Below are 16,193 nucleotides of genomic sequence, written 5' to 3'. Positions count from 1 at the left end.
CTTTCATTTCATCATCTGTAAAATGAGAGGGTTAAATTCAATGGCCTCTAAGTTTCCTTTCAGCTCTAAATATATGATTTTATGATCCTATAGCTCATCACCTGTTCTCTATGCAATGATGGGTTTACAAAGCAGATGTTATATTTCAGCAGCAAATCTCCAACTTGAGTTGGTGGGAATCACATATTTAAGACCCTGTGCAAGATGGAAATATGAAGCAACTCATTTTTGTTAACTAAGAAAACATGGCATGTTGTGTTAGTTGGTTCTATCAGCTATCATACATACATGGAAGTAACATGGAACTAACATGAAAGTAAATTGACAATTTAATGTAATGGTCATTTTCTTTTGAGAAAATACAATTTTACATAAAATAGATTTGAGATGTATTACATTAAATACATATAAGGGAACCCACCACATATGTCTAACTAATTCAAAGAATTGGGGATCTATATCAGAATTGACTTTGTTGTCTAATGTCTTAAGTGTACTATCATAAATCTGTAAACTAACATATGAACTTAATAATATTTTTCTTCTTAATCCCTTTCTATTGTTTTAATGTCAGTTGATACTTCTAGTTTAAGGATAAAGAGCGATTTAATACCGTTATTATTTTTTATAACTCTAATGAGTTGTCCATCTTGAGTTTTTTCTAAACCTTCTCCAGAATATGATTAGGACTAAAATTTTTCATCCAAGAGATCGTTGTGCTGAAAATGATTGAGGGTTTGCATGATTTATGATTTTTAGGTTAGCTTCTAGGAGAAATATCTGATTATGATGGTTGTCATATTCCAGAGAAAGTGTACTTCTTTGGCGCTCTTTATAAGTAGATTAGGCAATCACTTGTCTGGGATGCTGTTTGTATGGTCTTTCCAGAACGCAACTGGGAATCAGGGAGCCTTCCATGGTCTTTTAATGTCCTGTGACTATCTGAACCCTCCCTTGACTATATACTAAGAAAACAGGAAAGCATATTCAGAAAAGGAGAGATAAGATGAAGATATTTCATTAATGATCATTTCTGCAATATTGGCATTGACACACTTCATTGAGCACAAATACAGATTATCAGGCTCTCCATTCTAAGACCACCTTACTCTTTTCACTATTAGGGGATACCCTGTTTTCCAGAGCTAAAGCTCAGAAAGCAAGTTGCACCTGAGGTTGGCATAACAAGAAGTCTTTGCGCCTGTCTTCTGGATGGATTTTGCTGTAGTTAAATCAAAGAATTGTGGGTCTTCGTGGTGGACTTGAAGAATCACCAAATGGTCATTGAGCACAGACAAGCATCTGAAGGAACCAGATTCTAATCATTTTTGCTATGAATAGACATTTTTTTCACTAGGCCAACTTACCTCATTGTTGCTGTTTTTTTCACTGCTATGCTTGCACCTCACTGCTCAGTTCTTAGTCTAGTCACAACTATATATATCAAGACTTAACCTTGTTACCTTTTATTTTCTTGGTCTTGGAAGAGACTCTAGCATATATGTCTAGTTTCTCTCTTCCAATGGAGTAAGGAAAGTTTTTGCTTATAACTTCCATGAGTTGTCTGGTTTGGTTTTATTTTATTTTCCAGAGTTGACAGTTGACAAAACATTTTTGGTCAGAGTTGACAGTTGATGTAATAACCTCTATGGTTCTTTGGTTTATTTTTCAGAGTAAACAGTTGGTATATGACTTCTGTAAGTTCACTGGTGTTTTTGGAGTTAATAGTTATTGTATAACTTTGTAGCTCTTTGGCCATTTATTTTCAGAATCTAACAAGATCAAAGAGAATGCTAAAAGATGATCAAAGTAGATGCAGGATGGAATGGGGATCAGGAGTATAAACTTGCTTTTCAGAAAAAGTTAGTACTGGAGGATATTTTTGAATGTTGTTTTCTAAGTAATCATTGCATAATAGAAGACATTAGGCTTGCTTCCTAACTTCTTTTCTTTTTCTTTTGTGGGATGGTATAAAGAATTCAATATTATTTTAATCTAGTTCTCAAAGGCAAGGCAACTTACTTAATTAAGTGCCCAAATCAAAAAATTCAACTGCTCAGCATTTTGTGTATTTTTGACCAAGTGGTTCTATTCTCTGTCTTAAGAACATGTGACATATGTCTTAGAAAAATTACTTTGGTGACTGGTTGTACAAAGATGGATTAGAGCAAAGCTTCTTAAATTATGACTCTTGACCTCACACAGGGTCAAATAACTGAATGTGGAGGTCATGATATTATGATTTATTATCAGTAAATGTTTGATTTATATGCCTATTTTATACCTACATATCCAGGATGGCATAAAAATTTTTCTGGCCAAAAGGGGTCAGCAATAATAAAAAAAATGTAAGAAGCTCTGGATTAGAGAACAAAGACTTATCCAGAAAGCTCTTGTCATAATACTATTGAGAGGTATCAAAGGTCCTGTCTATATGAATAAGAAAAGGTTTTTTTTTTTCTCAAACACATCTTTCTTGATGATTTTGCTGGTCCTTCATGCTAGTCATAACTACTAACCATGGATGTTCTTCATGGATTTTTTCTATGTCATCTTCTCTTTAGTCTCTATACTTGATCCCTTACTGATTTTATAAGTACTCATGGATTCAACTATCATTATTATGTTGATGATTCTCAAATCTATGTATCTAACTTTCTGCTGACCTCTAGTCTTACAAATGTAATTATCAGAAATCTCAAACTAGATGCCCTATAAGGCATCTTAAGTTCAATATGAATGAAACTGAACTCATTATCTCTCTCCCCACCTCCATTGCAAACTCTTCCCCCTCTTGAACTTCTTTATAACTTTCAAAGACCACACAATTCTCCCAGTCACCCAAGCTCAAAATCTAAGTCTAATATTTTATTTCCTCTCATCCACCATATCTAGTCTATTGCTAAGGCTATTGATTTTACTTTTAACAATATCTCAATCCATTTTTTCTCTTTTGACACTGCTATCACCATGGTTTATACCATGTCATCTCAAGTCAGGACTTTTTCAATGGCCTGTTGCTTATTCTTCCTACCACAACTTTCTCTTTACAAAAGTATACCACTAAATTTTCAGTTATACTAAAGTGCAGATCTGACCAAGTTAACTAACTCTTCTTCCTCCTCTGCTCCCTGACTCCACAAACTCCCTATCATCTCCCAGATCAAATATAAGAAGCTTTTATTTGTCATTCAGAACCCTTTATAACATTCCCTACTTTTCACTCTCCTTACAACTTATACCTTTCCTCCCCAACATACTCTGTGATCTAGTGACACTGGTATTCTTGTTGTTTCTCAAACAAGACACTCCATTTTCTGACTCTGGCATGGCTGTTCCTTGAGCCTAGAATGCTCTCCCTGTTCATCATAGTTTCTTGACTTTCCCTTTAAATTCCAACTTAAATCCTATTTTCTACAGGAACCAATTTCCCAACTCCCCTTAATTCTATTGCTTCTTCCTAGTAATTATTTAATTTTATCCTGTATCTAGTTTGTTTTTAAACATTTGTTTGAATAATGTCTCTGTAATAAGACTGTGGCCTCCTAAAGGACAAGAACAGTTTTTTGTCTTTTAGCTTTTTTTGTATCCCTGGTACTTGGCACAGTGCCATCACATATATTTATTGGCTGAAAAATATGAGAGGTGTAGAGGTAGAAATGAAAAAAATTTGGCAACAGTATACAATCATTGTGTATGTGAGGTGAAGGATCATGAGTAGTTGAGGATTGATGTGGCAGAGAACAAAATCCAGAACTGAAATAACTTGGAAAACTGTTTATTAAGCAGTTTGGCAGAGAGAAAAGCTAAGAAAGGGGTGACCTGCTCTCTTTGAGTATCTCTAAATTACACATTATATAGTGCTCAAACAAAGGAGCAAGGAAACAGTAGCTGATTAGCCAGTAGAGAGGCAGTTTCTAGATAAGACATCATGGTTTGCTTAAGATATATAGCAGGAGGAAACTCTTCACATCATTCTTCAGATATGAAAAATTTCTGGTCAGCATAACCCAGGTCATGGTTAGCAAAAGTGGGATAACACTCTCCTCATCTAAGAAAGAAACCATAGCAGAAGGTGACAGTTTCAGCAGATAATAGAAGCAGAGGAGAAGAAAAGCAGTAAATAAGTAGCTTTAGAGACAGAAAAAATAGTTTTTCAGATTCTCCTCTCTATAGGCAGAGTTACTAATTATACCAAATAGATATTAATCTATCTTCAAAAGTCAATTTTGGAAAGGAATCTCAGTCACTGTGGTAGATAGTGCTTATCACAGTGCCTGAATTTCCCCCATTAACTACTTCTTTGAGAAATTATGTGGTACATTTAATGATAGAAACTGCCTAATTGCTATAAAAATCTATGTGGTACCTGAAATTCCCCTCATATTTAAATCTCTCCAAAATAACTCAAGTCAGAATACATCTTAGGCATGGAACAAGCAAAACCACAGTTCACAAGTTCCTACTGATGTTTTTCTTTTGCCATTAAAAACAAAGAATAAATTCAAGCACAAGCCATTTAATTAAATAGTAAAAGAAGCAACAAGAATGACTTCTGCCATAACACACATATATGTTCACATAGACATATAGACATATGTGTATATATATATATATATATATATATATATATATATACACATACATATGATTATGCACTCCCACAGATCACTATACTACCAGAAAGGTGGTTCAAATATAATACAGGAATCTTCTTTCTTTTTATTTTATCTCTTATTTTATTTTTACTCTATCCAATTTGATATTCCCTACCCAGAATTAACTATCCTAAAGAGATGTAGTTATGAGCTTAGAAACTGTTTATGTGGGATCAGGTACGCTAAAATCCTTAAATTCCATTCCCTCTTCCATTTCCCTTTATTCCCCCAAAGGGCATCTAGAGATGGTGGGGAATGCTTGACCTGGATAGGATGACTTCTCTCAGGCAGTTGCTGAGGATTAAAGAATGAAAAAGGTAATGGTATTCAGGAAAATCTATCTTTCTTCTTATGAGAGTTCCTGTCTCTGATACCATTCTGGGGTATGGAGGAAAGGATGGGGTTCTTAGGTGAAATTAAGGCTGCATTTTCCAAACTAAAGCTAATTTCCTTGTATTTCCCCTCCATTCCTTTGTCCTGTTCCCTCCTCTGACTTCTTCCAGGCCGCTCTGTAACAACCTTCTATCTCATTATCTGTCAAACCACCTCCTATCTTCATTCAAGTCTCCTTAAATCCCAATTCCTCCACGAAATGTCCTCATATTAAACAAAGGATGGGGAGAGATAAACCTCCAACCCAAGTTCTACTTTCTACAGTGCAATGTATATAATTATGCTATAATATAGCATATATAAATATGCTATATTAGAAATATTCAAAAGAAATTAGTAAGATATTCCAAATATTTCATGGATTAGATAGGTTTCTATGGATTGGTTTACACAATCTATTTAAATGTTATCTAGTAGAAAACACATTTTTAGTTTTAGACGACTAATAAATTTAGAAGACACAATTAAATAGGGGATTGCCTAGATTGAGACTATCTCTTCTTTCTCACCTTTCGAAGAAGTACAAAGACATTTTAATAAAAGCTAACAAGGTGATGAGCTTCAAGATCATTTTAATTAGCAGCTTGTTTTTCACTTTTGTAACAACTCCCCTCCTCCCCACCAGGATATACTCTTACCTGGCACTCAACATCACAGTTTGGGTTCCCTAGAAAATGGCTATTTTTAAAAAGGGTTTTAAGAATGATTCTATGGGAGTCCTTAACACTAGAGCTCCCAAAACCTCACCAGTGAGTTTTCCATTAACAATCAGACAATAGATTTAATTTACTTTTGGCAAAAGCATTTACTATAATAAGAATGATTGAATAAAACATTCTTCATTCTTTCCCCATCTGATTATTGTTGGTGCGTCTCTCCACTTCCAGCACAAGTTGTTGTTCACTATAGTGGGCACTGTTTATCACTGCTTAAGCCATAAACCTTCAGACCTTTTAAAATTCATGAGGTCTCTTTGTGAACAACTTGTTCACCTAAGATAGGAAAGAATACAAAGAGAGTAGGCTGTGTGTTCATAGCCAACACAGAAATGTGGGAAACAAAGCAGTCCTGGGAAGGCAGCCCAAAGTAGTCATTCCTCACTCACAGATACAAAGGAGTAACAGAGGTATGGGTTACTCCTTTTGTATACCCACTGAGCTCTGGCTCAGCAACCCCTGAGTCATTCCTTTGGAAAGCTCAGAAGCCAATTAGAGAATTCCTATTTATTATACAACACAGGCCCCTTGGTTTCACATGGCTGGAAGCAGGCCCCCAAAATTCCACACTGTAGATTAGAACTAGGTAGGGAATGTGGATGCATGCTTGGTATAAAGGGATAATAATCAAAGCATGCTCAACCTGGGGAGGAGTGTGATAAAGGCATGGACCATGCTGTCCTGGGGATTCAAACTGTCAAAGTAAATGTAAATTGGGGGAGTTAACACAGAGGGGTTACTATTTGCATTCAAATAGACGACATGGCCAGAGCTTGGTCTTTGGCTGTGACAGATGTTCTTCATTTAAGCAACAGTACACAAAGCAGTTTTGTATTAGGTTTATTGTGAGACCACTCAGTTGAATTCAAGTTTCCAAGAATCACAACCAGCCCAGTTTCTCATTGGAGGAGGAATGGACAAGGTTTATGCTTTTTCCCAGAGGTGATGTGCAGTTGGAAAAAGAAAGATAGCAGCAGATATAGGATAGTGAGCAGCACAATCAAGTCTTGAAACCTGCTGGTGGAAGAAAAGAGTAATATGGTGGTGGATGTAAGGTTAAAGGAAAGAAGAGGAGAGAATGGATATTATTTGAGTTGAAAGTTTGACTCTAATATTCTCACCAGGATAAATAATATCAATAAAACTTATCTGGTATGAGGAACTGGAGCTTCTTATCACTGCTAAGATATATTCTTAATTTGATATGTTACACTTTGACAATATGTGTCCTTTTAGCCATGGAAAAAAAATTAGACTTGAAAACATTCTGACAGCTATCTAATATATTTTATAATGGAGTGAAGTTTCTCACTCTACTGTCCATAATTATACATGGTCTAGGAGTGTGTTGGATATAGGTAGGGGTATTCAAATTGTTAGGGCGATGGAGAGGGCTAGACTAGGAGAGATAATAAATATTGAAATGGAAGAAGTTAGTGGGCGAAGGGGTTCTTTGGTAAATAGTTTTACTGTATCGGTAGACCTTTATTTTACTATTCTCAGCTCTACTAAGAGAAAATTCATTCTCTTTCTTCTCTATCATTCTTCACAAAACAGTCACAGACAGAAATGTTTTCCCTTAAATTATTTTATATGTATAGGAAAATGAATACTATAACATTATGCATATAGATGTTAATTTCTGGGAAAATTATTGTTACTACTGCTAAGCAAACATAAGCCAATTTTAGTCAACTAAATCTAAAATGAATTTATTATAGGAATGAGTTTTTATAATGTTACTCTGATGATATCACTATTCTCAGGACTCAGTGTCTTGTAGGGAAGCTGATCTGCAATTGCTACTTTCCTCTCTGTTACAATATTTTTCTTCCTGAATCTCAGGGGGTTATGCACTAGTGTATCTGACATGCTAACAACACACCCCTTTCCTTGCATAATTGGATTGTCAGGAGCCAGCCTGAGATTTGGCATTATTTTTTCTTTCAAACAATTAAACTTTCCTGTCTCTGTTCAGGACACTTTTTCATAACTGGCTTGTAAAATCTTTGCTGCTCTTCTTTATTCGCAGTTTTTAAGTTTATATAATCTAAGGATGAAAAGAGAACATTTAAGGAATAGGAAAAATACATTCTGAATGCCAGGCTGTTTTTATGATGCTCACAACATATACATATTCCCCTCAGTGGTTTGTGAGGTTCATTCCTCTATCACCTTTTCTGTCCAATCTTCTTTGTGTCACTAAATGGGAGAGATGTTCCCGTTCAGAAAGTAAAAGAGTTTATTTAAGCTCTCCCTGACTTCTACCTGCTACCATCATATTTATGTGTCTATGTATGTGTGTGTAGTGGAGGTGGGAGTGGGGAATAAGACCCTGATAATTGTCTCAGTGGATACAACTAGCTCAAAGCAAAAGCATTTAGTGAAATGGCATACTGAGGCAAGTAGCAACAACCACAACAAAAATCTAGGGTCCACCATCCCACAAATGCAGTGTGTAAGGGAAGGGAGGACACACAGAGAATTCACAAGTAGGTAAGTGCGCACACAGGGAAACGCCTTGTCATAAGTTAACAACAGATCCAAATGGCCTAAGAAAGGGATATATCCTGTTGTATCATTAGTATTTTCCCATCCAACTTGGGGAATCAAGAAGGAAGAAACAATTGACTTTCTAATTGTTTGATTACCTTCCATATTGAGATTTTCCTCATCACAATTCTGATATTTTGCAGGTTGTCATAAGAAATTAAATGGGGGAGTTTTGCAGAAGCTGCAGATGATGTGCAAAAGATGGCAGATGACACAGAAAAACTTTAGAAAACTTTATATTATGCACCATATATATGCATATATATTAATTATAATATCAATATATTTTATCTTTTAATGTTATAATAATTTATACTTCTCTTGTGTAAAGGTCAAAAAATTTTACACAGAGCATGGGGGTGCTGAGTTCCTAACTACTATAATGTAGAAGGGATAATTATAGCTATTGAAAACTGGAACATATGAATATTAGTACTTGACTCCATATAGAGAAATTTTTGAACTGGGCAGTTAGCACTTATTTCTTCTTTCTCAAATTATCATGTTATATGTTTTTCATAGAATGTATTCTTTCTGGGAGCAAGGACTTTTAAAAAATCTTTGTTTACCTAGGGCCTAGTAGATTGCATCACATAGCAGTTGCTTAATAAATGTAAATGTAAAAGAAGAGAACAAAAAATAAATGTAAATGAAGAAAACAAAAACAAAAAAGTGCTATGTGATGGTAAAAAAAATCAATTTTGGTCCTGGGAGATGCATCTCCTTACTCTATTGGTAGAAGTCAGGTATTATGGTATGGAACATAGGAAATACAGACTTGACTGATATGTAGATTGGTTTGGTCAACGTCCTTTTTTGTTTTTGTTTTTTTAAATTATATTACATTATATTATTATAATAATATATGATTTAATGTATATAATTATAATATAATAATGTCATTATTATATCAAATGGTTGAGAAGTGGCAGGTATATAATTCAGCAATGAAGGCAATATAAATAAAAAAGATCAATGAAAATTAGCAATTAAAAAGTGTTGTTGGATTGAATGATATGTCAAAAATTGAAATAATCTAAAAGTACTTTAGAAATAAAAATATTATAAGTTTATTGGAAAGGGAGGCACTCAGAGATTAGAGATGGCTGTTAACAATGTTTTATTTCCTTTTACAAAAAATAGAAATGACAGACAAATTATACTTGACAAAAAATAAAATAAAACCACTGGTCTTGAAGGACCTGAGCCCAAACAATTTATGTCATTGGGAAAAGGAAGACCAATTAGCATTCTTATATACCCATGCACCTGATAAAAACAAAATGGGATCAGTGGTCAGACAAACAGTCTGTAATGTTGTTGTGGCCTTTACATGGTTTAAAAAAATTATGTTTGTTCAGTAATGCCTTTAAACCATACATCTTTAAAAACAAGTTATATATACACATAGTGTAAAAAAGGATTTCTTATAGAGTCTAACTGCTACAAATTTAAGGCATTCTAATAATCCATTCATTTGCTGATGAGGATTATTTTTCATGGTCCTGTTTCCCCAAAGGATATTTAAGGGATTTCCAAATGTATCCAAAGGTCAGCAGTAAGACATGATGAGGTGTGATTACAAGAAGAGTTCCTGTAGCTCTGGCTCATCAACACTCTCTTTGCTTTGAGATTTCTCAATTTTCTGATTTATGTCAGTATGCCTAAGGAGAAAAGAATAAAAAAATTAGGTAAATCTGTGGTTATGTTTGTTACCAAATAACCCTGAGCTCAAACCAATTTGACCCAAATGTAAATTAATTGTCTTCATATGAACCGCACAGTAAATGTTTCAGTGACCAAATTGCTTTTTCATATAAACTTCTCCTTTTTGAACAATAAAATCAAGAATTATGCAACAATACATATTTCACTGAGTCTTAAAAATATTTTTCCAACTTTATAGGTGAATTCCAGCTTCATCAACATTCAAGTCATCCCATTTCAGATATGAGCAACAATGCAGTCTCCTACATCTAGATGAAACCAGAAGTACTCAGACATGTCTACACGGCATAAAGTCACTGGTGAAGCCTTAAATTCTCAAGGAAACCTGGCTCACATTGTAGGAGAATTGGAAATCAATTGCTCAACTTGGATGTATTAAGTCAGGCACTGTGCTAAGTTTGTGGATACAAAGAAAGGTAATAACAGTCTCTGCCCTCAGAGAATTATATTTTAGTATGTGAAACAATGTGTAAATAATTAGGTAGATACAACATAAAAGAAAACTTAGAGATCTTCTACCATCTGTGGGGATATTGTGGGCTGGGTCTGATTCAAGCCTTGGAAGTGTAATAATTGAAACAAAATGAGACACTCAATAGGTCATCCCAATCCAGTAGTGCATAAAGAGTCATTTACTTAGTCATAGCAGAAGGAGGATATTCAACAAGGATGGGTTATGAGGACAGTTTCAGTCAATTCAGTTGAGTGAAATCTCTTTGCTTGAGTCACCCATTGTGTTCTACCAGTCAAGTATAATCATGTCGCTAGCTGCTTTGTATTCTTGTGATGAGGGAGTGCTACAGCAGCATGGGTCTTTAACTCTAGAGTCAATGAACTCTTGAGGAGTTCTAGGGCTGATTAAAAAATCAACATAACTTGTATGGGAAAGAAGAGTTAAGATATTGCTTCTATCACATAGGATCATCTATGGGATCCAAAAAAGGCATCCTGTAAAAAGTGGCATTTGAACAAATCTTGAACAAATCAGGGAAATGAAGAGGTTAGAGTATTCTAGACATGGAAGATAAGATATGTGAAAATTAGCAAACAGCATTGCAAGGCTAGATTATAGGGAAGATGGAAAAAAAAAAACCCAAAATTGTAGGAAGCTTGGAAAGGTAGAAGGAGACCAGATTAAGAAAAATTTGAAACAATAATTTCCAAATTTTAAACTGTTTGGTAAATCTAAGTCATTAACCAGAAAAGTTGGTACAGTAGAATAACTGGTGTCGAGGGCAGAAGACTGAATTCAAGTCTAATCTCTTCAATTTATTAATGGAACAATATTAGGCAAGTCACTTAAGTTCCCCTGAGCCTCAGGGTTTTCACTGAATGGGAATAAGAAAACTTTTCTTGTTTCTCTCAGAGGGATGTTGAAAAAGATCAGAGAATCAATGTCTGCAGCTTTTCAAAGTGTATCATGTAGAACATTCTCTCTATAAATAAATCCAGAAACTAGAAGGAAATTGTAGTGAAATCAAAGGATGACTCATAGGTTCTTCTCAAAAAGGCAAATAAAGAAGTCAGTGAAACTGCTATTATTCTGTTTTATCATGAAAGCCAAAGCAATAAGCAATCTTTCATGGGACACCTGAAACTCTCTGTAAGGCAAGAGAACATTCAAACAACGAAAAGAAATGTCAAATTAAAAGAACAAAAGTGAGAAAATGTGCAATTAAGAAAGTTCCAACATTTCTATTTAACAAGGTATTGGCATTAAAAATGAGTAATGGATAAAATAAAGACATGGAAATGAATATTAAATAAATAAAAAATAAAACAATCACCTAGAGAGCCAAGAGAATCAAGAAATTGCCTAGAAACGCTGGCTCTCTTTGCTAGGTAGGGAGCTACAGCAGCCAAGGAAACATCATTTTAGAATATAAACTCATTTATAAAATCTTATGGAGGAACACTGCAGAAAGTTATGAATAACATTGCTCTAAGGAACAATAAGAAGCAATGAAGGAAAAACAAACTTGTAATAATTCCATGAGAGGTCCAGTTAAGTCAAATAATTTGTGAGCATTTAAAAATGAATCTGAAAGGACAATGAATTGAACAAAAAAGGGGAAAGAATAGTCAAGGGATAGCTAACAAACCTGTTTCTACATGAATGACAGAGGAACAATCACATTTAAACTCTCAGCATATTTCATGTGGAAGTAGAAATAGCAAGAAAACAAAAATATTTTGTGTTTGAGCAACTATACTAGACCAAATAGATAAAGAAGATTTATGTGCTCAAGGCAACACAGTTTTGAGGATGGGAAAGATGGATTCTAAATATATCTGAAAGAGAAGTAGGCATGCTTTGGAAAAAATAATGGGTTCTGTTGTTTCTGGAAAAAAAGGAAATAAAGAAAACATAAATTTTTTGCATCTAAAAATATGAAATTTAGAAAGAAAAAGTGAGAACATAAATGAATTAGAGGAAAACAAAAGCAATACCTTTCAGATATGTGTTTAGGGTTCTGGATTAGTTTATGACCAAACAAGGGATAGAGAGAATCACAGAAAACAAATTGGACAGTTTTGATTACATAAAAATTTAAAAGTTTTCACACAAACTAATGCATGAAATTATAAGGGAAACAGATAATTGGGGAGAAATCTTTGTAACAAGTTTCTCTTATAAAAGTCTTATATTTAGAATATATAGGAACATATTCAAATTTATGAGAACAAGAGGCATTCCTCAGGAAAGAAATTATCAAAGTGTGTGAGTAGTATTTTTTGTCCCCTGAGTCAATTAAGGTTAAGTGACTTGCCCAGGGTCACACAGATAGGAAGTATTAAGTGCCTGAGGTCAGATTTGAACTCAGTGTCCTCCTGACATCCACTATGCCATCTAGACGGTCCAACAGATAGCTTTCAAAAGAAAAAATCCAAGCTATCAGTAAACATAAAAATGCTTAAAAATTGTTAATGTTTAGAAAAATGCAAATTAAAGCAAATCCAAGATTCTATCTCAAACCTATCAGTTTAGGAAAGAAGACAAAGAAAGAAAAATAGTAATTGTTGGGGAGATCTTTGGAAAAGAGGCACCTTAATGAATAGTTGGTGGAGCTATGGATTCTTGATGCAGCTATTGTGAAAAACAATTTAGAACTAGTTTAAAAAATCATTGAACTGTGATACCACTACAGTGGTATGTGCACAGATATTTATAGTAGCTCTTTTTGAAGAGTCAAAGAACTAAAAACTGAAGGATGATCATTAATAGAGAACTGGATAAACAATTTATGATATGTATATATATAAATATAAGGGAATATTATTGTGTCATAAGCAATTGCAAAATTGATACAGTATCAGGAAATCTAGAAAGCTCTGTTTGAATTGATGTAGAGTAAAATGAACCAGGAAAATGATTTCTATAGTGACATTATAAAGAAAAAATTGAAAGACATAGAACTCTAAAACAATACAATAACCAACCAGGGTTTCCAAAGAATTGATAATGAAGTATATTATCTATCTTTTGACAGAATGCTGATGGACTTAACATGCACACTTAGACAAAGTTTTTGGACAGGGCTGATTTTTGTTTTCTTTGACTATACATATCTGTTATAAGGACTTTGTTTCTTTCTCCAATGGAAGCTGATGTGAAGAAAAGAATGGCAAGAATTATGTAGTAAAAATTAAAAGAAAAATAAGAAAGAGGATGATTAAGTGATCTTTAAAATGCATGGAAAAAGAGGAAGTCTTGAAAGAATTGTGGATAAGTAGAATACTTTTTGAAAATTGTAACTGAATTTGTTTTATATCTAAAAGAAAAGCAAGCTTTACATAAGAGATATATAGTATCATGTATAATCCCAATTATTTTATTATAGCATGTATATGGAAATGACCATTTTATTTAAGATATTTGTTAAAGTCAGAACAAAAAAAAGTTTCATAGAAAAAAATACACCCATTCAAGGTTCTCTTCTGAAAAAGATATCTCCATTGTAACAGGACACAGCTGACACAGGCAGGGGTTATAAATCAAATTCAAGACTGACATTTTACAAAAGAGAATTTTAGTTAGTAATTACAGTAGGAGATTCGGAGCAGAAAAGAAAAAATTTCAATGATATAGTATTGATCCAATTGGGAATAGTTTCCATGACTCTTTGATGCCTGTTGCTATTCATGCCTTGGCTTTCATATTTTGTCACCAGGAAGTTATGCAAAAGGCAAGTCTAAGTCATCTGAGACATTTAGAACAGTTTTAATAGTTTTTAAGGAAAAATCATCTTCAGGGCATGGTGGGACAGGCCTGTGATCTTTCTTATTGGGGAGGTTGAGGCTGATGGATCACTTGAGTTTGGAGTACTGAAAAATGGCAAAAGCAAGTGGGGTATCCTCACCAATTTCAGCGCCAATATAGTGAGCCCTTGAGGGTTGGAAGGAAGGCTCCAGGCTTACTAACAAACTGGGCCTGATCAGAAATGGAAGAGGTTATAGAAGAGGAAGAAAAGAACAAAAAAGAAAAAAAAAAGGAGAGAGACAGAAAAAGAGATACAGCGACACTCACAGGCAGAGACAGCAAGAGTCAGAGACACAGAGAGTTTAAAAAAAAAAAAAAAAAAAAAAAAAAAAGGACTTTTTAAGATTTGGTTTCCACACTCATATATTTGTCAAAATCATAGAAAATATCCTGATTCAACAGAACTTTCTTCTACAAATGTATGATTATAAATACTAATTAAAGTAAACGTAGAAGTATATGCTTGTCAAACAAGTTTGCCAGTGCCATAGGATGCAAAATTCAGGTAGAATAGGGATTCCTTATAGTCGGCAAAGTTCATCAAATGTTCCTATTTGTACTTGACATTGTGTTTATTGCATTATGTCCCAGAAAACTGTAGAACTCCCTAAGGGAGCCATAATTACTCAAGAGTTTGGCATAATTGTCACTTGGGAAATAAGTGTTTAAAGACCAGTCTTTTGTCAAGTATGACATGAAATTCACAGAAATAATTCACTAGTATATATAGCATATATATATATATCTTAGAAAGATGCTACAGGTGCACAGAGAATAGGCTAATGATTGAATAAAGAGATTGTTGGATTGTGTTTGTAAAACTGCTATACAATAATTTCAAGCTTTGCCTTGACAATAAATTCTATCTTTTCAAACTAATTTCCCTCTATGATACCACATGACTGAGAATCAAGGACCTGAGGAATCAGAATTTCAGGATCCCCAAAGGACAGTACAGAGAAGCATAATGGGTTGGAATATTTTACTAATTAAAAGATATTATATTGCTAATTAAAAGATATCAGAGAGATAAATATTTTTGGGGAAAAGACATGCATGAGCTTGTACCCTTTTTGAAAGCAACAGATTATAGATAAGATTAACCTTGTGCTTATCTGATACTCATGCATTTGCAAGAGAAATACAAGAAGACATATTGAGTGAACCCCTCACAAACACACACATGAAGTATGATTTATTCATAGACATGGACAAGAATCATATGGGAGGAGAAGTATTGCAATCTGCACAAATAGAGGGAAAGATTATCACTCCATTTGGCTCCAGTTGACAGCTGTTCTTCAATGAAATCCAATAAAGTAGCTGTGATCTGTGTAAAATCACCTCATTAAGGATGTAGCTGGACACAGTCTCACTGAACTCATTCCTATAGATTAGAATTTTAGAAAAGATAAGTGACTAAATTACAGTCCCTTCATAAGGGATTGTAAGGGAGGGATATTTGTGGCAGCCTGACAGTGCTTGTGTGAATAAGTGTGTAGAATTCTATGTATAAGGTCAGTCTTAACTGCATGGATTTTGGCATTAAGGGAGAGGCACAATGAATACTTTTGTTTTTTAACTTTTAGCCCAAAGACAAACTATACTGTCCTGATCCCCATTCCTCAGGAGGGAAAGGAGACTTCTGAAGCTAAAGACAATGTGGATTCAGCAGGAAGACCAAATCAGCATGGAGAGGATTTTGGAATAAATGTAATTAAAACTTTGAAAAATTGAATGGTCCATTTTCGGAGATGGTAAGCTGTCTGTTAATGAAATTCTTTAGGTAAAGGCTGGACAGCCATGTGTTGGGAAAGTTATAGAGGGATTTTTAAAATTCAAATGTAGGTTGGAAGATGCCTTCTAAGGTCCCTTCCAACTTGA

The 16,193-nt window shown here is 34.3% G+C and overlaps 1 protein-coding gene across 2 annotated transcripts in view; it reads right to left on the bottom strand.

The window, feature by feature from the left end:
• Nucleotides 1-9,376: 9,376 nt before the first annotated feature.
• Nucleotides 9,377-16,193, bottom strand: part of SNCAIP (synuclein alpha interacting protein) — a 190,640-nt gene continuing 183,823 nt past the window's right edge. For both annotated transcript variants that reach the window (XM_031939011.1, XM_031939018.1), the window contains one exon: nucleotides 9,377-9,984. In XM_031939011.1, the coding sequence (XP_031794871.1) occupies nucleotides 9,900-9,984 (85 nt within the window). In that variant the 3' untranslated portion in view covers nucleotides 9,377-9,899. The remainder of the gene's footprint in view (nucleotides 9,985-16,193) is intronic.

The sequence above is a fragment of the Sarcophilus harrisii genome, chromosome 1 (genome assembly GCF_902635505.1).
Source record: "Sarcophilus harrisii chromosome 1, mSarHar1.11, whole genome shotgun sequence".
NCBI lineage: Eukaryota > Metazoa > Chordata > Mammalia > Dasyuromorphia > Dasyuridae > Sarcophilus > Sarcophilus harrisii.
This window is presented reverse-complemented; position numbering and strand designations above follow the sequence as displayed.